The sequence below is a fragment of the Equus caballus genome, chromosome 2 (genome assembly GCF_041296265.1).
Source record: "Equus caballus isolate H_3958 breed thoroughbred chromosome 2, TB-T2T, whole genome shotgun sequence".
NCBI lineage: Eukaryota > Metazoa > Chordata > Mammalia > Perissodactyla > Equidae > Equus > Equus caballus.
Genome location: NC_091685.1, coordinates 21,865,036 through 21,889,605, shown reverse-complemented (window position 1 = coordinate 21,889,605; position 24,570 = coordinate 21,865,036). Strand labels below are relative to the sequence as shown.

Sequence of the window (24,570 nt, the reverse complement as noted above, 5' to 3'; positions counted from 1 at the left end):
TATTTTTAAATATATATTATTAAATATATATTTTTAATATCCCTACAGGGGATAAATTATAAAGGTACTTATCCTCAAGAGACATAACATTTAGAAGTTGAAAGGACAAGTCAAGTAGTAGAAGTGTTGATGACCAGTTGAATAGCATAAGGCTTAATTTATAATTGAAGACAATGGTAGAAGAGTTTGTCATAAGACAGTATAAGAAGATTTCTTTCAAATAACTGAAACAGTGTGTTTTGGATCTTCTTGGAAGAGAGATTTTTAACTCAGTGGACAGGGAAAGTCTTATAGAGGAGAGGTGAATTTTGAACTGAGCTGAGTCTGGAAGACCATAAAGATTACGATAGATAGAGGGGACTTGGAATGATGTAAGCAGAAATGGGAAAGAACAAATACAAGTAATTTTCAGAGCATAGTGAATAAAGTAACCACTTTATTTAGGCTTGAGCAAGGAAAAGTGTGAGGTGAGGCTAAAAGTTAGATGGGACCAGATTGTTTCTTTTGAGTGAAACTACCATTTGGGTATTTTTTAGGACCCATTTCACTCTAATGAACATTGCTGTTGGAAAAGAGAGGTGATTATCAAATGATAGCTTTTTAGGTCACTCTTTATAAGATTTGTTATTCATATACATGTGTTTGTTTTGTTTTTTTTTTTCTTTCAATAGCTAATCAAGTTGAAGAAACATTACATACCCATTTACCACAAACCCCAGAAACAAACTTTAGGGTAAGTTTTCAGTGTGTATGTAGATTGCTGTAACTGTGGCAAGTGTCCAAGTTTTCTTTCTGTCATTTTCTAAACTGTAACTGTATGTGTTAGGTGGAGTGCTGATTTTTATTTGCTTTATTATTTGGTTAAGGACATCTTTGGAGATGTTCTAAGAACCCTCAGCTCTTAGATTCTTCATTTGTATTTGATATTCAGACATATATCACATTTGCTTTTAGGCGTAGGGCCTCTAATGAATGTCCATAGAGTTCTTCATTTCCAGTGAGCTTTTCTTTGGGTGTTAAACCTGAAGAGGAATAATTTTTAAATCTGAATATTTATTAATCCTTTATATTGTGTTTTAGGATTCCAGCTATCCATTTGCCAATAAAGAATCCATTGGTTCGGAACTGGGGAATTCCTTTGCATCAAATATTAGAATTAAAGAAGAACCTTTGGATGATGAGTATGACAAAGCAATGGCACCACAGCAGGGACTACTAGACAAAATTAAAGATGAACCTGACAATGCTCAAGTAAACATTTCACCTTTTCTTCCCCCTTCTTTTTGTTCCACTCATGAATTATTCATTTGAGAGAGGACGTTCTTGATTAAGAAGTGAAGTAGTTTGTTGACAGGATGAGGAGACTCTAAATGAAGGTTGAGGCAATTAAAATTATCTTGTAAGAATAATGCTAAGGCATCAACAAGAGTTATATGAAACTTTTCCTGAGTAGTAATTAAGGCTTTTAATCCACTTTGTTCCTTAATACCACTGTTCTGTGATTTTTACAATTTCAGTGCAGGGTTAGGGAAAGTGTGAGTCTTCAAGGATTTGAGATTGATCCAGCAGACATGGCTGAAGGTTTATGGTGATGTATGAGTTTATAGTGTGCTTGAGTTTATATAAGGTAGTAAGCCCTTTGCAGTTACTGCTAATGAAGTACAGGCTATATATGGATTGAAGTGTTTTTCAGGAGGGATTAATGGACAGGTTATCTTTGGAAGCGTTAACTGATTGAAGAACTAGTTCATTGGATTAGTGTGTAGAAGGTAAAGGAGGCTTTGATGGGTGATACAGCATTCCAAATTTGAGTGATAAGGGTAAGGATAGAGCTCTGCTACTTCAAGGTTTCTCTGGAGGTAAAAGTCATAGACATCCTGTCACTGTGAAGTCCTGAAGTCAGTAAAGTTATCCATGCAGTTAATGACATTGCAGTGGTTGGAATGGAAGAAAGAAGTTATATCAGGTGCTGTAATCATTTTGGAGTGTAGGAAAGGGAACAAAGGATGAATACATAACAGTAGCAATTATTTAAGGGTGATTTATGTTTTATGCAGATAGCATGAATTCAGAGGCTGAGAAGTAAAGATAGCATTAATTAGCTATTTCTCTGAAATGACATTTGATCTAGAGAAAACTTACCTTTCCATATCTTTCTATCATATTAGGAGGGTTGAGAATGTGAGACTTCTGTGGAAGAGATTTTTTTCATTCAGATGTCTCTGGGCAGGGTTTATCAACCTCGACAGTATTGACATTTTGGATCAGATACTTCTGTATTGTGAGGGGCTGTCCTGTGCAGTGTAGGATGTTTAGCATCATCCTTGGCCTCTCCTTACTAGATGCCAGTTGTACCCTGCTCCCCGCCCCGACCCAGAGTCTCTAGATATTGCCAAATGTCCCCCGGGGTGCAAAATCATCTGCTCATGAGAACCGCTGTTTTAGAGTAAGCAGATGGAACAAAAGGTGATTTATTGATGTAGGTGATTTGTATGAGTCAGATTGATGCTCAATTAAGCAAGAATTCCGTGGTGCCCAGTGGAGGGTAGCTGTATAGGGTAGAGAAGATAAAGCTGTAGGAGTTGGATTAGGTATGAGATTGGTGACTACAAAGAAGGATATGTTAGAGAAGTAATAGGAAAGTATTTGAATAGATGGTAGATTTGAAAGCATGTTAATTGAAGGAGACAAAATGGAGATCTTGATATCTGAATTAGGGATAAAGAAATGTCCTGACACCTGGGAAAAGTTCACGTGGCAGTGTATGCCTCAGAAGATTACAACCATGTCTGTATACAGGGCAGATCTCCTGTCCCTTTACATGCTGCAGGGTGGACATGGGAAATCATGAGAAATCGTAATGCTGGCAGGATACCAAAGGCATCACTTTCTCTCTGAACATGACCCAGTGACACTTTCCCTAGGATGGAAAGGCAGTTATAGCAAAGATGAAACACACTGGGGGAAGAGAGCATTAGGAAGGGTTATTTATATTACTGTTTTGAAAACAATCAGAGGTTCTGATGGCTGGAGAATGCCAATAGGATGGAACTGTCAGGGCATAGAAATACCTACATTTTTATATACAATTCAAAGTGTAATACTGTGTTATAAAATGCCAAATATGAAGTTTCATCATGATTGTGGAGAAGAACTTCCCAAAAGACTCACCATCTGGTTGATTGGACTCTTGAGAACCAAGCAGGAATGTGTATTAGGTCCTGGGCATAAGGTCTAGAAGCATTCTTTATCCTGATCCCACAATAAGGCAGTACTAACGTGTGAGTAGGTGAAACTAGGTTTTCTCTGAGAAGTCCTCTCTGTTATCAGCTACACCAATCCTGTAGGATCAGACCTTTGATAATTCTTCTAGAAATTCCTCAGGGAACTTCATCTTAAACTATACATACCTGACTCTTTCTTTTCTTTTTTCTCATTTTCCCTTTCTCTTCCCTCCCCTCCCCTTTTCCCTCCTCTTCTCCCTTCTTCCTTGTCCTGTTCTTTTAGATATTTCTCCCCTATGACAACTAGAAGTCTGTATTCCTTGCTGTTCAATACTGTGCTTTATCTCTCTTACTCATTTCCCATAGACTGGAAAAGGGAGTTCCAGCCTTTTATTTTCATAGTTTCTAAAACAGTAGCGTTAACCTAACTCTCATAAAATACTGCTAGATTTAACATTTTTCGCCAGCCTTTACTTTTGACCATCAATTACTAGTAGTAACTTTTCTCATGGTTTAAGAAGATCATAGCTTTAGCTCATTGCACCTTCTCAAAACTCCCATGGCTTTTCTCTTTGCATAACTTGTAGATTTGCTTTCAGCTCACTTCCTAATTCTCCTTTTTACACAATTCATTTTGGTCTTAATTTCTTTACTTTCCCATGTAAATGACTAAGGTGTTGAAATATGCATATATATATTTAACTACTTCTACCCGTTTGCTCTAGGTTATTTCTTCAGGTTTGATTTTCTGGGTTTGCCAGTTGTCATCCTCCTGCCTCTGTTACTACCATAACATCATTTGGCCTCCCAGTTTCACTTCTCCTTTCAAATCCTATTGCATGTTACTATAATATTTTCTGTAGTATTTTTACAATTTCAGATGCTTTTACATGTACTATATTGTTTCATCTTCCTATATAAGAAGGCCAGAGTAGATGATATTAAATCTGTTTGTAGATGAGGGAACTGAAGTTCACAGAGGTTAAGTTAGTTACTCAAGACCATATGGTCAGGAAGGAGCCAATCTGGGGCCATGATCAAGGTCTTATTATTATTAGTCTACCAATCTTTTTATAAATAAAAGATGTTTAATTTTTAAAAATGCCTAGAGAAGGTTTTAAAATAGAAACTTTAAAGAGCCAGAGACGTTGTTTTTCCTTTTCTCCTTTTCTCTGTAGGTTCTAAAAGCTGGAAATTCAGTAAATATTAGTGAATCATGAGTTTTTTCTTTTGTTTTTTCTCATAATAAAAGGGGAGCTAATCTGTAATCGCTCATTTAAGTAAATGGATTAGGATGGGAAGGCAAATTAATTAATTGTCACAATAGGGAGTCAGTACAGCCTTGGAAAGTAGAATGCAGTAATTGAATGTTGGGGCTTTTTTTGGGCCGTGTCAGTTAACTTGGCTATAGGAACTGGATTCTTCATTTTTAAAATACTGTCTTGGGATACTGATATGGACCTTCCTTTATAGTAAACAAAGAGAAAATAAAGGTGTTGGTAAAGGATTTTTTTGTTTTCTTTTGACACCTGTTTTTCCACTTGTGAAAGCTTTTGGGTCATCAGAGTTTCACTTTTCAAGTTATTTATTTGTTTTTAAATATTTGTAAAATTAGTCATTGTTGGGGGGAATACTAACATAAACATAATTCTGCCTTGAAGGTGTTGTGGAGTGTATAAGCAGAGTACTTAAGATGTATACTTTAGTTTACTATATTACATAAGTAATATGTACTTAAGGCTTCAGGAATGTATCAGAAGTTTGGAATCACTGTCACAGAAAGAAAGAGAGCTGACTGGAGACCATTAAAGTATGCCAGTCAGGCTATATAGATAATGCTACAGATACCAAAAGACGTCTCATGTAATTCATTATGCATTTCTTATAATAGATACTCTCTTGATCATGGTAAGGAAATATCTGCTTCAGATCAATAACAATCATTGAATTTAAAAGTAAAATGTGATGGAAACCTGTTAATAATTACTAAAAGAACACAAATTACTGATGTCAGCCTTATTTAACTCTTGTTGGATTTTCAACCCAATACATGTTAAAGAAATTAGAAGAGATATTGGAAAAGGGGAGACAAAATTATCATCATTTGCTGGTAAGAATTTTTGTTAGAGAATTAATAGAATTCATGAAAAGTTTAGTGGAGTAGCTAGTTGGATTTTATTTATCTAAAAGATAGAACTATTTCTGTAAATCAGTTGTTTCCCAGTTAGATAATGTGATGAAAAGATGTACTATTCCCAACACCAAAGTAACTAAAAAGTATGTATATCAGATAAAAGACAACTTCAGTGAATGGAAAGACTTTTTAAAAAATGTGTAAGATATCAGTTATTCCTAAATTAAGATATAGTTTTGATTCAATTCTGATGAAAATATCAATAGGTTCTGATGTTTTGAAGAAGCATGAATAGGCATGCAAACACGCAGATGTTACACATATGTTCTAAAAAGTAGTTAAGAGAGGTTGACAGTGGCAAACTCTATTAAATGGTTAAACATCCCACAATTATTTTCATTAGGATAATGTGATACCATAAGATTAGTCAGGCTGATAATGATACACAATAGATTGCTACAAAAGAGACATTTTTTAAGGAATTTGATATGTTAATGGTGAATGGAAGGAATTCACCAGCTATTCGGAGAAAGAAAAAGAAAAATACTCATCATACATCAAAATAAATCAATCCCAGATAGATTAAAGCAGGGGTTGGCAAATTAGCAGCAGCACACCAAATTCAGCCTGCCCTCTTTTTCTGTTTTGTTTTTGTTTTTCTGAACACTGTTTTTGTAAATAAAGTTTTATTGAGTCATTGCCATCTTCATTTATTTCCATATTCTCTGTGGGTACTTTTGCTCTACCAGGGCAGAGTTGAGTGATTTTGATAGTATGGCCTTGCAGAGTAGGAAATATTTCGTACCTAACCCTTTGCAGATAAAGTTTGCCAACCAGTTAAAGGACTGTATTATAAACAGTGAAGCCACTTTCTTAGTATTTGTTGTGGAAGTAGAACTTTGTAAGAAATAGAAGGAATCCCAAAGGTAAAAACTGTCAGATTTTTGGCATAAACATGGAAACTTCAGTACATGAAAATTTTAACTCAAAGTACGTATTGAGGAAATGTTGATAACAAAGGGTTAATATTGTTACATTATATTCCTTTTTTGTAAATGGAGATTAAAAAAATTTCAAAATGAAACAATAATGGGAAAAGACTTTTAAATGGTTTTTTTCACAAATTGCTAGAATAAATATAACTAAGATCTCTTTTTTAAAACAATTTGTAGTTGAGTGTTAAGAATCTTTACTATGTACCTTTTTACCCAGTAATGCTACTTTATGGATCTTTTCCTTAGGAGATAATCCCAAATATAAGAGTATGAGTATTCACAAAGACGTTCATCATGGTATTACTGATAATACCAAATGTGTGGAAACAAATGGACCAACATTGGGTTGTGGTTCTAAATCTTAATGCCCTTTGTGGCCATCAAATTGGGGACTGAGGCCAAAGGAAAAATCAGTAATACTGATCCTGTTTTTAGTCATTTAAAGTTTTGGTATTTTGTTCATCATGGAGTTTTGCATTTTTGATTTTTAAAAATGGCATTAAATTATTTATCTTGATTGCTGAGATTTTTGGTGCCTTAATAAGAGGTCTAGAGGTCTTACAGCGTTTTATAAGTTTCAGTGTGGTAAACAATAAATTGAAAGTTAAATCTACTACTTAGGGGTTTCACAATGCAGTAATATAATTGTAAAAGCAAACAGCGCTGAAAACTTGTAGTATAACTCAGTTATGTGTGGTTATTCATGACTAGAATATGTTTACATTCACTAAAAAAAAATCAGTGAAATAAAGGAAGTTTATATTCTTTTAGAATTCTCAGGCTCCCTACAGTACATCAGTAGACATCAGGGATTCTTGGACTCCAACTTACAAAACACTGATATTTAGCCACTAGAAGTTATTTTGGAGTAATATGTAATCATATTCAAATGTTCAATTGATTCAAGTGATCAAAAAATCATTTTATAAGAATGGTATGTTCAGTATAATTACAGCTATATAAAGAAAGAAAACCTGTGAATACAGGAGGGGAAAAGACTGGAAAGATTACCGAAAGAATAACAGTGGTTGTTTTGGGGTTATGGAAATATGATTACAATTTTTTTCTTATTTCTACTTGTCTAAATTTTATATAGTGAGTGTGTATTACTTTTATAATAGATAAATAGCAACTTAAACTACTGTAATAATATTAAGACTTTTCAAAAATAATTGTAGATATCTGGTAGTGCTGCAAGCTAATTAGATAGCTAACTTTCATGTTATGCCTCTTACTCAGCGTATACAAAGATACCCTTATTGCAATGACTGCTTGCTGTTATTTCTTATTAGTGTTAATGTAGTAAATATTTTCCACACCTATATAGCCATAGTAAAATGTCTTGAATGTCTGGGTTTTTTAAGATAACATTGTATTTATTCTTCTCTGTATGTATTTATTTTCTTTTTTAAAGGAGTATAGTCATGGCCAACAGCAAAAAACTCAAGAGGGGGAACTGAAAATTAGTGCTGTGTTTTCAGTCAGTGGCAGTCCTCTTGGTAAGAAAAAGAACTGAATAAATGAATCATGTTTATTTATTCTGACCAGTATGAGTGAGAAGGAAATATCTATTTGTATTAGTAAAGTAGACAGTTCTCTCTGCCCATTTAGAATGGCTGTAATTGTATATTGCATAATTAGTGTTGAGTGTCAAGACTAGTTCTAGAAGAGAAAGGAAGGATGCACACTTAAAATTCATGGTAAAAAGTAAAACGTTTTTTCTTTCAATTTTTTTTTAAGCTCCACAGTTGACTACTGGCTTTCAGCCTTCACTGGCATCATCTGGCATGAATAAAATGCTTCCTTCAGTTCCAGCCACAGCTGTTCGAGTTTCCTGTTCTGGTTGTAAAAAAATCCTCCAGAAGGGGCAAACTGCTTATCAGAGGAAAGGGTCCACTCAGCTCTTCTGCTCCACACTGTGCCTCACTGGATACACGGTTCCACCTGCCCGCCCACCGCCTCCTCCCACCAAGAAAACTTGTTCAAGTTGCTCAAAGTATAGCAGAATTGCTTCTAAATTATCTTCTTTGTTGGTTTCCTTTCTTTTAAGATGCTTTGTTCTTATCAGTGTATTGTTTAATTTTCTATATTTCCATGTTTTTTGAGAAATATCACATTATTTATACCAACATGTTGTTGCTGCTTTCAGTCTTTCTCGATGCCAGGTGCTCAGCTTCTTTTAACTTATTAATCTTTTACATATTAAGAGAGGTTTTTGAAACCAACCATGCCTGTTAGTTGAAATGCTTTATAAAACAAGAACTACACCATTTGGGGGATTATAAGACCACAATATTTTATCTTGTAACTGTAGGTAGTAGATACTTAAATCCAACAGATATCTAAAGTTATGTTTCCTGTTACGTAATTGGAATTCATTTAATACCTTAACTTTAAATGGACTCTAGTATATATATTTTTATCTTTCCAATATCTCTGATCTACCTCAGAGGTTCCATTTTAGTGTTTAATAAAAAAGTATGACCTTAGACTCATCAATACAAGGATTACAGAATTGATAATAAGGTCATCCTGATATATTTGAGGAATATGAACTAATTTTGGCTAATTTTATAAAGTGATTGTTAGAAACTGTTTAAGTCAGAAAAAGATGAATAATGCTTTTGTTCTGAAACACTTTGGCCTCTATTGTTAAGCTGCTCAAACCATGATTTATTAGTTTAGGTATTTGTGTTTAGCTCTTCACATGGATGCTGCCCTTTTTGTCTGACAAGGGAGAAAGATACTCCCCTTTCTGGTTCTACTGGAAAAAGGCATATAGATAAGAGACTTAAAAGAAATTTGAATATAGTTAGAAGTTTTTTTTGGAATTTAGTTATTTATATGCACATCTCTTTATGTTTCAAGTTTAATTTATCAAAAATAGACTTCTTTATACTGTTTGAATTATGAAACATGCTTTTAAAAATGAGTATTTAGGGGCCGGCCCTGTGGCCGAGTGGTTAAGTTCGCGTGCTCTGCTTTGCTGGCCCAGAGTTTCACTGGTTCAGATCCTGGGCATGGACATGGCACTGCTCGGCAGCCCAAGCTGAGGCGGTGTCCCACATGCCACAACTAGAAGGATGCACAACTAAAATATACAACTATGTACTGGAGGGACTTGGGGAGAAAAAGCAGAAAAAAAAAAGATTGGCAACTGTTGTTAGCTCAGGTGCCAATCTTTACCCAAAAAAAAAGAATTGAATACTTATATGCCACGTGTCTAATTTTTATATTCTAGTATATTCATCAGATTCTATGATTAAATCAACTTGCAGATTATAATTTTTATAGGGATTGTTTTGTTTCCTCTTTCTCCATGAAATAATTTCACATAACTTATTTTTCTTCTTTATTTAATTCTTACTTTAGGGATCAGCACTTTCTAAAATTTCAGTGGTATTTCTCCTTTCATAATAATAGTCATAGAGACTTCTTTCAAAGATTTATCAGTAGATTTCAAAATGACTGTACAAAACTCAAAGAAGTTTTAAGATGTGTGCCCTCTTTCTGTGTTTTTAAATTCTTGTCCATACATGTTGTTCTTTTCATCTAAATTTATTATATGCCTTTGGTCTCTAGAGTTTGCCTAGCGTTGTCTGGAGATAGATCATTTTCACCTGTGTGTCAGATCTTTTCTCTGTCTTGATTGTATGTAATTCAATTATTCTTTAAGATTACATTTTCTTCTTTTACTATGCTTTGTCTTCATAAATTTTCCATTTTTTCAACCTGTCATTCCTTGACTCTTAACTCTTCTACCTCTTTTTTCACTTACTCTGTTACCCTTATCTTATCCCTTGTTCTTTTCCATTCACCCCTTTCTGTCCTTCTCTCAGGTGCTGCTTACTTGCCTATTGCCTCAGCTTTTTCTTCTTCATTTTCTGTCTTACTTTTCCCCTTTTCTCATTTTATCCAATACCTTTTTCTCTCATTGATCAGTCTTGTTTTCCTTGTGCTCCATTTCAGTTTTTGAACTACTCTTTCATCTCCCTTTCACTGTTTTACCTTTCCTTCCTTTTTTTTTCCTTACTTACACAGTCATTACAAGAGTTTGGGATAGTCTCGTTTATCTGATTATAAAATTGTTGAATTTGTAGGGAAATTAGATTCAAAGAAGTTAAGAGATTTCCTCAGTATCACATAGCTGGTTAATTTTGGCACATGCATCTTTTCACCCCCAGATAGTCCATGTAGTCAAACAGGTTTAATTTGTAAGTCAATCCCTATAAGAAAAATTTCAATTTAATTTTAGTAGATGGAGATAGAAAAGGTTTTTTTCCAAACAGCTACTGCTATTTTTATAGACCAGTAGAAATATAGCAGGATTGCTTAGGTTGAAAGAATCTCATTAGCTGTTCAGAGTAACAGTTCTGTTTTTCTTAATCTTTTATTAACCATATCTCTTAGCATCTTGAATTTAATCTAAACTCTTAATTTATTTTGACTAATCATTGTTTAATTTTTAGGTTTCCTTAGTAATAGGGATCTAACAATATGTTTTTAAAAATCTATTTCAAATCCTACATAAAAGAGGTAATTTGGAGGGTAATTTGTTAATACTGTTAGAAAGATCAGATTTCTTGATGTAATGGCACTCAAAGATGTAACTGTTTAAGAATTGTCTGTACCATTTCTGAATTTTTACTATCTGGAGTGAGATTACTCCTCATTCTGGCATAAAATATAATCTACTACAATAAGATGTAATTGGACACTAAACATACTGAGAACAGTGAGAAATACCTACGTTTATACTTCCGTTGCCTTGATCCATGCTGCTGCCCATCCCTTATCTCCTTAACCTTCTAGAAAACTCCTACTTAAGGTCCAGCTAAAGTGTCACCTTCTTTTGGGTAGCCTTTCATGTCACGTATTGTCTCAGTTAATTGTTTCTTCATTTCTCTTTCTATGGTACATTATACATATCTATGTCAAAATTATTATACTTTTATATTTTAAGAATGCTTCTGTTACGGTACTTTATATATCATTTTTCTATTTGTCCCAACATACTGTGAGCTCCTTGAGTGCATGTTTGTACTGTGCCTTGACACAGGGTTTAGCTAGTGCCTGGCTCAATATGACTGTTCAATAAATACCTATATAAATGAAATACATTAAAACCTAAAAAAAAAACTGTAAAGGCAAAAAAAATGCAGAAAGTAGAGCAGTCTGCAGCTACTAAGTATAAAAGATGAGGTAAGGAGTTATGTATTACAGCATAGTACAATATCAAGTGTTCCTTGGGATGATTCCCATTATCTTTTATTGAAGCGGAGATATTTGTAATTGTTTCTAAAAAGTACTCTAGTGGTATAATCTGGTTAAGATGCAGGAATGAATATAACACAGTTTATTTACTATTATGTGAGTGCGTACCCATGGGAGAGAGACACTGTTTAGGAATTTTCATTGAGGTATTTTTAAAAATTGATTTTTAAAGTGGTTTACACATAAACTTTCTGATAAATGGCTATATAAGAAGACTGATTTGGGGGTGGGATAAGGCGTGGAGTGGTAGGGAGCCTTAATCATAAGAGTTTTAATCTTCACTGCCTTTGCTACTAAGGCTTACAAAGTAAATTAGTTAGGTAAATGTTCGATTTTATATAGCCATGCTAGAATATACATTGTGTAGTTTGAAATGTATTTTTACTTTTAAAAGACTGTGGTTTTTAAAATTTTTGAGTATAGTGTTTTTAAAGAATATTTTGAAAAGACAGAAGAGCCTAAAGAAGAAAATTAAATCTCCTATAATTCCAACTACTAGAGATAATGAATAATAACAATTTGATATATTTCTTTTTAATATTGAAATATACCAATTCTCAGAACAGTTTTATGAAGTAAATCATGTATTAGTTCATTTTATAGAGCAGAACTTAAGGATCAAAGCAGTTTATCAACTATCCAAGAAAACCCGGGTTTTCTGACTTAAGTATCAATGCCCTTTCCCTACTATGCAATTGCCTCTGTTTTATTTGATTATTTTAGCTCATGAAAAGGAAAAAAATGAATATACCATGGCTTATTTTATCTTTGTTATCATCTTTAGAGACATTTTAAATCCAAAGGATGTGATCAGTGCCCAGTTTGAAAATACCACCACAAGTAAAGATTTTTGCAGTCAGTCATGTTTGTCGACGTATGAACTGAAAAGAAAACCTGTTGTTACCATAAATACGAATAGCATTTCAACCAAATGCAGCATGTGTCAGAAGAATGCTGTTGTAAGTTATCTTTTTGCTTTATTGGGAGGAGGGGTCTAATGTTTGTACTTAAAGAACAGCTTTTGATAATCTCTGCTTGTTTTGTATGTTGTTATTTTTAATTCTAGATTCGGCATGAAGTTAATTACCAGAATGTGGTACATAAACTTTGCAGTGATGCCTGCTTCTCTAAGTTTCGCTCTGCTAACAACCTCACCATGAACTGTTGTGAGAATTGTGGGGGTTACTGTTATAGTGGCTCTGGACAATGCCACATGCTTCAGATAGAGGGACAGTCTAAGAAGTTTTGTAGTTCAACGTGTGTCACAGCATATAAGCAGGTACATGACCATATTTAATCCTGATATCTTTGTTCATTTCAGGAGGATCTAAACTTTTGGTAGAAATTATTTATGAAAATGTCACAAAAATATTAAGATCTTATTATTAGCTTAATATTTTTTACATATAAATAGTATTTGTCAAATGCGTATTAAAAAACTCTTAGAGAGGTTTGTAAGTAATGTATATTTCTATTCATGCATTTGCAATATGTGTTTTTAGGGTATGGCTTTTTTATTTCAAATATGAGTCATGTTTTTGAAAATACAGAAAAGCACAAAGAAGAAAAATAATGCATCTCCCAGAGATACCCAATCCCATCCTTTTGGTGTATAGCCTTCTAATCTTTGAAATATATTTTGGTTTGCCTATATATACTTTTTTATTTGATAAGGTAAGGTCCAAGTTGCGTATGTATTCTTGAAATCAGATCCATATGGTTGAAATGGCAATTCAGAAAATAAAAATCTTACCACTAATTGCTTAACAGGTTTTTTTCTTTTCTTCATGAAATAAGAAAAAATAAATGTGGGTTATATGTTATTTTGTGAATTGGTGAGATTTATAGAGGATGAATTAGTTGAATTCTGTGTGACAAATATCTTCTATACTTTTGTACTAGGTTTATAATTTTGTTAGTAAATTTTAATCAAAAATTAGATTTTAAAGTTGATAAACCCAAAGGAATATTAAGAACTTTTTACGTTTTTAATTTTACAATGCCGTCCTGTTTAGTGCATTTGCTGATCATTCTTTATGTTAGGATAGTGAATTTTTATACAGTCTAGCAAAATTGGTGAATTTAATAATGTTAATTGGGAAATTTTAAAAACATTGTTCTTAAAACTTTGCAATGAATTTGGGATTTTAAACATTATACAGTGTTTCCATTTATTTCTTGTTAATATGCAAACGTGTTAAAAGGGCTTAGCTTTACTATTTATTCCTTCCTTTAGAAACACCATGTTTTTGCTCTGATAAGGAAAAAAAACCCCAGTATTTTCATGTGCTTTGTCCTTATCCAAAAGACTATTTTTCTGACATTATATCAAGTACTAAAAGTTACTTGGGTTGAGTCCATTGAAAGACGGTTCATATTCCACAAAAGGGAGAAATAGGTTGAGATATCTTAATTTTAGATGTATTTATAATTTGGCCAATACCTATGAAATTTCTCACGTATTAATATGTATTATGATATAGAGAAAGAATTTGGGTTTAGAAATAAAGCAGATAGATATTGGTTTGATTCCTAGACTTTCTATTGAAATAGAATTTTACATTGGGGAAAGCAAACTCCCTGAGTCCATTTTCTTATCTGTAAATGGGTATTATACTGCCTATGTCACTGGGCTGTTTTTAGGATTATATGAAGAAGAGTGAGAAATCGCCTCGTATAGAACCTGGCCCATCGAAGATGGTCATTTTTACTACTTTCTTTTCTTCCTCATGTATAATTCATTCAACAAACATTAGATGTATGATTCTTATTTCTAGTGGCTACCTGTGTCCTAGGGGAGATAGACATATAACTGAGTAGAAATACTGTAGTAGAAGTATTAAGGGGTACAGTGGGGCACAGTTCTACATGATAGGGCAAGATGAAACTGTCAGCAAAAACTTGACAGAGATAACTCTTGACCTAATTCTTATAAATTAAGTTTGTGTTTGCAGTCTTGATGGATGAGGAAAGGAGAAATAGGTTTGGAGATATAGAAGACATTCCAAAATGCAGGAATGTGTTCACTTTAGCATGTACCTGTTTTAGTACCAAGTCTAACAATTTATCCTTGAAGAGGGAATAGAGATCTTAAAATCTCTTAATGGGTGCTGGATATACTTTATAAATTATCCTGAATCTATGACATGTTAATAGTATTTAGCATTATTTGCTGCTGAATTCCTGATTGAGTGTGAACTTAAGATAACAGACTCTTTGGTTGTTTAGATATGGATGCCTATGGTATTCAGAGCTTGCTCCCACTTTATTGCTTACAGTGTGCTTTGTTATTGTAGAGTATTTGACAAGGGATTTTCTAATAAGTTTATTAATTTCCTTGAGTTCACATTTTATTGTTATATATAGCACCTTTTTTGGGGAGCTTCTTCCAGTTTTTAGGATACTGTAAAAGCATGAATTCCCTGTTGTGGAATTTTTTGAAATAGTATTTTAAAACTATAGTTACAACCAATTAATAAATCCCAAAATTAATTGCTAGGTTGTGACCAGCATCATTTTTTAATGAAATAGAATAGAATTGAAAATATCAAAGTGCATCACATGTTATCATAATATGTATTATGAAACTTTTTTCAGTTTTATACACATACATGTATAATACACAAACACAAAACCTCAGAATTATGTGTGTACTGGGTCACTTTGTAAAATTTATTTCTTACTGAGGATTGTAATCATAAAAGTTTGAAAGTCACAAATTTAAAATATTTCAAATATTTCAGTGTTAAGTATAAACATTTCAAAGAATTATGCTTTTACTTGTAATTTGGTAAAAATGAATGTTATTTTATTTTCTTAATAGAAATCAGCCAAAATTACACCATGTGCGCTTTGCAAATCATTGAGATCCTCAGCAGAAATGATTGAAAATACCAATAGCTTGGGAAAGACAGAGCTTTTCTGTTCTGTTAATTGCTTATCTGCTTACAGAGTTAAAATGGTTACTTCTGCAGGTAATACTGGTTTCATAAACTACATAAATATAAGTTGAAAAAAATTATGGTTATTGCTTTGTTTTTATAGTACAGATTTTTGTTCAGATTTAGTTGATTTTTAAGGCAAATTTAAAACATTTCAGATCCGTTTTGTAAAATATCACCTATTACTTTGCTTATTTTATGTTTATTTACTTGCTTCCTATTTGTGCATTTCCCTGTTACCAAAAGAATTCCTTATGGCTTCTTTAATATGTTTTCTTTATCCACACCTGACTTATTTCAAGGTTTATTTATTTTGTAGTTTCACGCTAGACTGTGACTACTTTAAATTAAAAGAAATATTGTTAATGTTAAGATAGTTTTTGCCTATATGTGACGTGATTGAGTTTAGTTTCAGTTCCTGGAACTTGACCTGGCCCTTGAATTTTCATATATTGCATAATACTTATTTACTTTCTCATATTTATGCACATTTGTATATATTACTCATTAGTTTTTATTTTGATTTGCTAAGGTGTACAAGTTCAGTGTAACAGTTGTAAAACCTCAGCAATCCCTCAGTATCACCTAGCCATGTCAGATGGAAGTATACGCAACTTCTGCAGCTACAGTTGTGTGGTAGCTTTCCAGGTATGGCTTCAGGAATCTTCCTCTTCTCCAGTCAGTGAGTTGCCTACTATAGTAATGTAAACTTATTAGGTGTTTGCTACTGCCTAGATTGTTAAATTTCTGTCTCAGTTCTATTAAACTTGGATTCTTTAACTCCTCCTGTATTTGGAGGCATATCACTTAACTACCTTCTGTAAAATTAAATGGTGCTACTATTACCTAGATTATTACCTAGATTATCTATTGGGAGGGTGTTATTTTTAAAGAAGATTATTAGTTAAATTATTTTTTTTTTTTGGATATAAATAACACTTCCCCCATTGAATTATAAGCTGCTCAAAGGCAGCAGTTTTGCCTGTTCACAAATGTGTCTTAAGTGTTTGGCGTACTTAGGTGCTCAGTCCTTACTTTGAACAAATAATTAGATTGATCTTTTTGTTTGTTTTCAGAATTTGTTCAACAAACCAGCAGGAATGAATTCTTCAGTAGTGCCCTTATCTCAGGGCCAAGTAATTGTAAGCATCCCCACAGGTTCAACAGTGTCAGCAGGAGGAGGTAACTCCTCTGCTGTTTCTCCCACCTCCATCAGTAGCTCTGCTGCAGCTGGGCTCCAGCGACTTGCTGCCCAATCCCAGCACGTTGGCTTTGCACGAAGTGTTGTAAAACTCAAGTGTCAGCACTGTAACCGTCTTTTTGCCACAAAACCAGAACTTCTTGACTATAAGGTAAAGTATAGGATCATGATACAGAGTTTGAGTATAAACTGGTCTATCTGTAATATTATTTCTGGCTTTTCATCTCTCAAAATTCCACTATTTGTTTTGGAAGTAAGAAGGATAAGGATTTCCGTAAGATAAACCAAATGTTTAATTAGTACTCAATGATCATTTCTTTGCAGGGTAAAATGTTTCAGTTCTGTGGCAAGAATTGTTCTGATGAATATAAGAAAATAAATAATGTAATGGCAATGTGTGAATATTGTAAAATTGAGAAAATTGTAAAGGAGACTGTGCGATTCTCAGGTGCTGACAAGTCGTTCTGTAGTGAAGGTAAAGACAGAAGATTATCTTACCTACTGAGCATGTTAGTTGTTTTAAAAGTAGTTGATGATTTAAGCTGTTACTATGTAAGTTTATCTATTTTATCCTTTGTGTATAACACCAAAGCCTTTTTGTTTCATTTACACTTGGTTCACTCTTTGCTGATCTAATCCTTCATATTATATAGATGTTAAAATGAAGGAGAAGATCCTCAAAGTGTATTTCAGAAGATGGTGATGATGTGAAAAACATTTAATGTTATCAGTTTGATAGGGATCTTTTAGTTCTTGCACTTATTTCTAAAGAGAATTTTTAAATTTTGGTAGCATCCTAAGATTATACTTTCATTATTGTCTTATACAGCCATTACAGTTCTGAATATAAATGATCTGAATATGCAAATTAATATAAGGTAGCTTGTCTTCTTTATTTATATAACTATGTTATATATTTAGAATGTTTTGTTTTATTCTTAAACTGTACAAGATTAGTCTCCTAAACTAGTGGCTTTTGAAAGTTTTGACCACAATGCAAAAGAAGAAATACGTTTTACATTGTGACCCAGTAGATTATCACGTATTAGAATAAAACAAAAGTTTCATGAAACAAAACTGACTTTTACTAAATTTAATGCACTGTAATATTTTCTATCCTGTATTATTTTGTTTTAAAGAAGAAAATGGTAGTGTTGATCCTCTAAATTGATCTCTTGATCTACTAATTGGTGAGGACCCAAGTGTGAAAACTTTGTTATAGGGCATTTAAAGATGTAGATAGTTCATATTTTTCCCTGATGTTAATCTTATCTTTCCTGATGTTTTTAGGTTGCAAATTGCTTTATAAACATGACTTGGCAAAACGCTGGGGAAATCATTGTAAAATGTGCAGTTATTGTTTACAGACATCTCCCAAATTGGTACAGAATAATTTGGGGGGGAAGGTGGAAGAGTTCTGTTGTGAAGAATGCATGTCAAAGTATACAGTTCTGTTCTATCAGGTAAATATAATTCACAATCCTGGGTTTTTCAAGTTAGGGTGTACACTATTCCCTTCTTTAATTCTTTCATGTAGTATAAAGGGCAATTTAATGATTTTAAACTTTCAAATATTAAATGTATTATGTTCTCCTCTGGTATTAATACATGACTTAAGAAAATTTTAATATCTCTGAAGTTGTATTCCTTTTGTTTTTGATTTCCTTATAGAAGACATATCAGCTTTAAGACATTAAAATATTTAAAATTTTAATTTTATGCATTTATTTAACTAAAATGAATTTGTCTTCTGAAGTCTTTGAGGGAGATAGATCTTATTTTCATTTCACTATGTTTTTTAATTACTATTTATTGGTGTCTCTATAATGTGACTTTTTTGTGATATTTGTATAAAATTATTGATAGATAAATAAGCATTTACCATTTTAGGAGTGTTAGCCTTCATTTTTTGTTATCCAAATTCTAAGTTAATATCCTTACTTGTTATGTGTGTCCTGCTTTTATTCTGTCAGACCACAGATAATTTGTTTCTTACTCCTTTACTGTCTTCTGTTTCTTTTTCAGATGGCCAAATGTGATGGTTGTAAGCGACAGGGTAAACTCAGTGAGTCCTTGAAATGGCGAGGAGAAATGAAACATTTCTGTAACCTGCTTTGTATCTTGATGTTCTGTAATCAGCAAAGTATGTGTGACCCACCTTCACAAAACAATGCAGGTAAAATTAAACTTGAGTCTTTGATCAGTGCCAGGTACTAACTACTGTTCTGCAGACTGCGAACTTTAAACAGTTGTCAATTTCATGAACCATAAGTATTGTTCTATTCAAATGACATTAACATTTAAGTCTCTTTTTGTTTAACACTCTAGATTAAGGCCCTGTAAACATGAGTTCAGTTTTCTCTGGGCATATTGAATCAAGTAAACTCTGTAAGAACTTTATGGGAAATAATAGCAGTTAATGTTTTGTAATTGACTTCCTTAAAAAAGGATTTGAAACTATAACAAAGGACATAGAATCTAAATCAGAAGGATTTTTAAGTATACCACATGCATGGTTACGCAAGAGAAAGTACATAAAATACTTTTAAGTTTCACTAATTAAAAAATAGGAAAAAACCTAGTTAATATTGAAGTGACTCTGCTCCAACAGAATTTACTCTGACCTGAAAGTGTTGTTTAACCTCCCTGAGATGTTTTCTATATATGTACATATAAATCACATGAGGTTTTCTTATTTTTATTTTAATCAGCAAGTATTTCCATGGTGCCAGCTGCTTCAGCAGGGCCCCCATCTCTAAGAAAAGATTCTACTCCAGTTATAGCTAATGTAGTATCATTAGCAAGTGCTCCTGCTGCTCAGCCCACAGTGAATTCTAACAGTGTCTTACAAGGTATGGCTTGATTTGAAAGCATTTATCTAGCCATTTGAGGTTAAATACAGTGGTTCTCTGTCTTTTTTTCATCAGTGATCATTTTTACATGTTTGACACGTTCATATTCAGAGTGGTGGCTCACTGTGGGCTGCTGGGGCATTAACCTGTGTTTTCATAAATTCCAGATCTCTTTTTCTCATGTTATACTTTAGATGCTAGTCTTCCTGTGAATTAAATTAAGATAATACATGTTTTTATTATAAGACTTTGTGTTTATTGTCCAATAATCAGCTTTTAATGCTAATGTTTAAATAATTGTGTAAGATCCTAAATATATATTTTAATTTGTATCAGGTGCAGTTCCAACAGTAACAGCGAAAATCATTGGGGATGTAAGTTTTATTATTTTTATTGGTATTGCCACTGTATTTATTTTCCATTTTTATGCAGTATGAATATGTCTAAGCTAATTTGCCCTCCTTTATTCTTTATTGTATAAAATAAATTTCATGAGCTCATTTAATCTTTGTTCAGGAACAGGGTTTTCTGTTTTTTTAGGTAAGTCTTATAGGTACTTTCATTTTTCTGAGTGCTTGCTCTCTCTATGTAGTTACTGAAGGTTGTTGTTGGTTTTTAAAAATTGTACAGAATTCAGGTATAAAAGGTTTTTGGGGCATTTTGTAATGTAGTCAGATTGTAACATATAAATAACGTATTTATAAAATGTAGTTTATTTCCCACCCAATGCAGATTATGCTGTGAATAAGCGTTCCTTTTTGTTTTTACTCAGTATTTTTTGCTTTTGTCCCTTAAAAGAAGAAGAAAATAAATAATGAGAAAAACTAATAACTAGGACAGTGGCATTTCTAAAGTGTTTTCTGGTCTCTAGAATAACTTTCACATCATGTTTTTTCAAATTACTTAAATGATCCTAAGTGATTCAGTTATTTCTAGTTTCTTGAAACTAAGTCTTCTAAGACCTAACTCAGTAGAGAAGTTACGGTTCTCATTTTAAACTCAGCCAACATTGTTATTGACCAACAGTGTCTTACAATAGAAATAGCATTTTTCTTGGTAAACAGAACTGGTAATTAGATAGATTCAGAGTCAATATATAGTTATCACAGTAGTCCTTTATTGCTATTGACATGTCGGGAAAATTGTATTTCTTACATATGTAGTTGAATATGTTCTATGTCTTGCATGTAATTCCAATATAGTATTTCTTGTGAAATTATAATACTTCTTGTAATTAATGATAAGCTTTAAAAACCTCTTTGTTTTTCTTTACTAGGCAAGTACACAAACAGATGCTCTGAAACTTCCGCCTTCCCAGCCTCCAAGACTTTTGAAGAATAAAGCTTTATTGTGCAAACCCATCACGCAGACTAAAGCCACCTCTTGCAAACCACACACTCAAAACAAAGAATGCCAGACAGGTATGTTCCTTGTGCTTTCTTCATTCAGTTTTTTTAGGGAAATGGAATATGGGATCTGCTTACGTTAACTGTCTACTATTTCCTAGGTGATGTGTTTGGTTGCTTATATACATTGCCCAGTCTAGGTCTCACAACATCCCTGGGAGTTAGGTATTTTCACCATCTGAGATTTAATGAGTTAAGCAAAGAGAAGGTAGTTAATTGATAATACCATACTGTGAGCACTTCATTTAATTTCTTTATTAATGGCAGTGTAATATTATGGAGTAAGCATAGACTTTGGAATTAATATAGACAGGGCTTTAATTAAGAGAAACTGTTATCTTCTAGACTATTTCAAATAGTCAGTTCCTTTGGAGAGAGCCTCATGGCTTTCTTTTCTTTTGAACTGCCTCTCCCCCAGGCAAAATCTCTGAGCTATTTCTTTTAATGCTGACAACCGTGCTAGCCTCTGATCTTCTCAGCTTGTCTCTCCTGGCGTGGAATCTCTCCTCTACAGGTGATCAGGGGTGAGGATGACTGGGACCCCAATATTCTCGGCCTGCAGTTCCTGCAGTAGGGCCTCTATCCTGTGAGTGGCAGCTGGGTGGAGGAAGGGAGCCCCCAACCTGTCAGCTACACTCACTAGAGAATTAACCTCTTCACCTTGGAGTTGGAGGGGATGAGAAATGATGGTGGCCTCATCCTGCTGGTGTGAGATATCGTAACCCTTGATTGGGAGCTGAAGGAAGAGGAGCCTCTTCCTCCTGGCCACACCCACCCAGAGGGGAGCTTCTGTCAAATTGAACTGGCTGAGCAGGGGCTATGGAGCAGGTGGTGGATCAAATGTCATAGACTCACAGTGTCCTTACTGTCTTTTAGTAGATTTTCTTGAATAAATGTTTCTACATTTGCTGTATGCCCTTAGGACAGTTTCCAAAGAGTTTAAATGGTAGGTTTTTAACAGTTTTCACCAGCTTTGCTTATTTCACTAGGGAATGGGTCTGTGGAGCTCCTCATGCTGCCATCCAAAAGTCTCACAATTTTTAAACTAGAAAGGAATCCTAGATTCCTAGATCTGGAAGCTTATCCGCTAGGTCAATGTTTCTCAAATATTAACATGCATATGAATTACTTGGGAATTTTATTAAGTAGATTCTGATTTAGTGGAGCCTGCAGCTTTATATTTCTTACAAGCTCTCAGGTAATATAAATGCTACTGGTCCATGGGCCACATTGAATAACAGTGCTATAGATGACTTAGTCCTATGTTTTAATTATATAAATAGTGATTTCTTTAGTATTATGTAGCTTGGTTATCAGACATCTCTAATCAGATAACTTTTTTTTATGTCCACAACACCATGGTAAAATCCCATATTATTTCCTACCTTTAACCCTAGTCAAATTGTCAGCTTTTCCCTTCTTGTCACCAGCATTACCTTTCTCCTTCATTAGTGATTTTATAATTATCTAGCATATTTTTCCGACATGTAGAAAGGATTCTATAGGTACTTGTTAAATAATTGAGTGAATCTTCCATCCTTCTCACTTTTTCCCTACTCATATTTAAATTAGTTTCCAAGTTTTGATTCATCTTTTTAATATCTTAGAATGTCTGGTGTATATATTTATTCTTTTTTGTAGGTATCATAACCACCCTAGTTCAGGCCTTCATCATCTTAGCTCTACATATTGTAATTGCCTCTTACTTTTACACTTTGTATACTTTTTGTTCCATGCTAAGAGGACAGCCAAATTAATCTTTTTTAATGCCATTCTCATCACATTACTCAGTGCTAATAGGTCTGTAGTAGCTCCCCACTATCTGCAATAAGTGATTTAAAAATGTGCATTATAGCCTCACAAAAATGGCCCTTCTACCTACTCAGTCTCCTCTTGAACATACCTTACTTACTAATGTTAACAGTTTTCCATACCCCTCTTCTAAGGTCACTGTTCAGTCCTTTCCATTCATCTGTCCAGATTCTATCCTTCATTCGTTTTATCTTATCATTGACAATTACTGTGTTGCCCACTTTTTGTTAGTGCTAAACTCAAGCCTTTCTTTGCTACTTCAGTTATTTCTCTTTTCTGTGAACTCCTTGTGTCATCGATTACACTTCTTTTGACCTGCGAATCTGTATATGCTTTTTAAAAATTTTTTGTTAAAGTGTTTTTAACCCTCTGTTTTTTTGTGACTTTTTTTTCATTAGAAGACACTCCAAGTCAGCCCCAGATCATTGTGGTGCCAGTTCCCGTACCAGTGTTTGTGCCCATACCTCTTCATCTTTATACTCAGTATACGCCAGTCCCATTTGGAGTTCCAGTTCCAGTGAGTAATCATTTAGAGATTAAGACTAATTTAGTATACATTTTCCTCAATTAAAGTTTTACAGCTCCATAAAAATACTTTCCACTTGTTGGTAAAATATACCTGACTCTGGTTGGCTATTACCATATTACTGTATTACTTAATATGGCACATACAAAGGACTGGCATTATTTGTACCCTGCCTTCTCAGAGAAAGCTATGATGTAGTTGGGTTTTTTCCCCCTCAGGAAGATTTGCCCTGAGCTAGCATCCATTGCCAGTCTTCCTCTTTTTTTCCTTTTTATTTTTTTTGTGTGTGTGTGAGCCACCACCACAGCATGGCCACTAACAGATGAGTGGTGTAGGTCTGCACCCATGAACCAAACACAGGCCACGGAGCACCAAACTTAACCACTAGGCCACTGGGGCTGACCCTGGTGTAGCTTTTTTATGTTTTGTACACTATGCAACCACTCAAATAGAAAAAGATCAGAAACTATGTGTATGTTATAATCCTAGATTCTGGCACAGATGAAAAGATGAATACTATGATTTACATGATTCTTACTTTTTATTAAAGAAAAATGTGTTCATTTTTTATTGGAAGCATATTTTTCCTTGGTACTGAATTCTTAAGGGAAACAGTTGTGTGAAAATGTTAAGCAAGAAATATAATCAAAAACAAAGCAAAAATGTGTTAGATAATTATTCTTTTAGAGAAGTCAGAGACAAAATTTGTTGAATGTCCAGAAAAGCTTTTATTGTATTTTTATTTAAATGGCTGTAGTCTTATAAAAGCAAACTAGCAAGACTGTTTTAGTCATCAGCAATAGAAATAGCTTGAATTTTTATTTTAGTACTTAAATCATCTCACAAATAATGGATTTGATGACGAACCTGTTGCCTAAGAAACTCTTCAGTCTGTCCTTGGTCTTCCAGATGCCTGTCCCTATGCTTATTCCATCCTCAATGGATAACAAAGATAAAGTCACCGAGAGTATTGAAGACATTAAGGAAAAGCTGCCCTCCCATCCATTCGAAGCTGATCTCCTTGAGATGGCGGAAATGATGGCAGAAGACGAAGAGAAGGAGAGGACTCTGTCCCAGGGAGGTTGGTATAATTTTAAAGTAAAGAAAGAAAAAACACACCCACAGATTTTCAGGTAACTCAAGTCATTTTAACTATTGGGCAGTCAAGGTATTTCTTTTATTTGTGTTTAAATACCAGGTCTATG

The 24,570-nt window shown here is 33.7% G+C and overlaps 1 protein-coding gene across 19 annotated transcripts in view; it reads left to right on the top strand.

The window, feature by feature from the left end:
* ZMYM4 (zinc finger MYM-type containing 4) overlaps positions 1-24,570 on the top strand; it is a 168,067-nt gene that overhangs the window by 110,729 nt on the left and 32,768 nt on the right. For 9 of the 19 annotated variants that reach the window (XM_070260445.1, XM_005607212.4, XM_070260450.1 and 6 more), the window contains 17 exons: positions 672-733; positions 1,081-1,251; positions 7,768-7,852; positions 8,094-8,349; positions 12,412-12,586; positions 12,694-12,906; positions 15,451-15,601; positions 16,101-16,216; positions 16,645-16,920; positions 17,094-17,244; positions 18,060-18,232; positions 18,795-18,945; positions 19,481-19,621; positions 19,958-19,995; positions 20,898-21,042; positions 23,238-23,356; positions 24,275-24,446. In XM_070260445.1, coding sequence (XP_070116546.1) covers positions 672-733; positions 1,081-1,251; positions 7,768-7,852; positions 8,094-8,349; positions 12,412-12,586; positions 12,694-12,906; positions 15,451-15,601; positions 16,101-16,216; positions 16,645-16,920; positions 17,094-17,244; positions 18,060-18,232; positions 18,795-18,945; positions 19,481-19,621; positions 19,958-19,995; positions 20,898-21,042; positions 23,238-23,356; positions 24,275-24,446 — 2,595 coding nt within the window. Of the gene's footprint in view, positions 1-671; positions 734-1,080; positions 1,252-5,283; positions 5,335-7,767; positions 7,853-8,093; positions 8,350-12,411; positions 12,587-12,693; positions 12,907-15,450; positions 15,602-16,100; positions 16,217-16,644; positions 16,921-17,093; positions 17,245-18,059; positions 18,233-18,794; positions 18,946-19,480; positions 19,622-19,957; positions 19,996-20,897; positions 21,043-23,237; positions 23,357-24,274; positions 24,447-24,570 lie in introns of all 19 variants that reach the window. The other 10 variants (XM_023633623.2, XM_070260443.1, XM_070260447.1 and 7 more) reach the window with 2 other exon arrangements.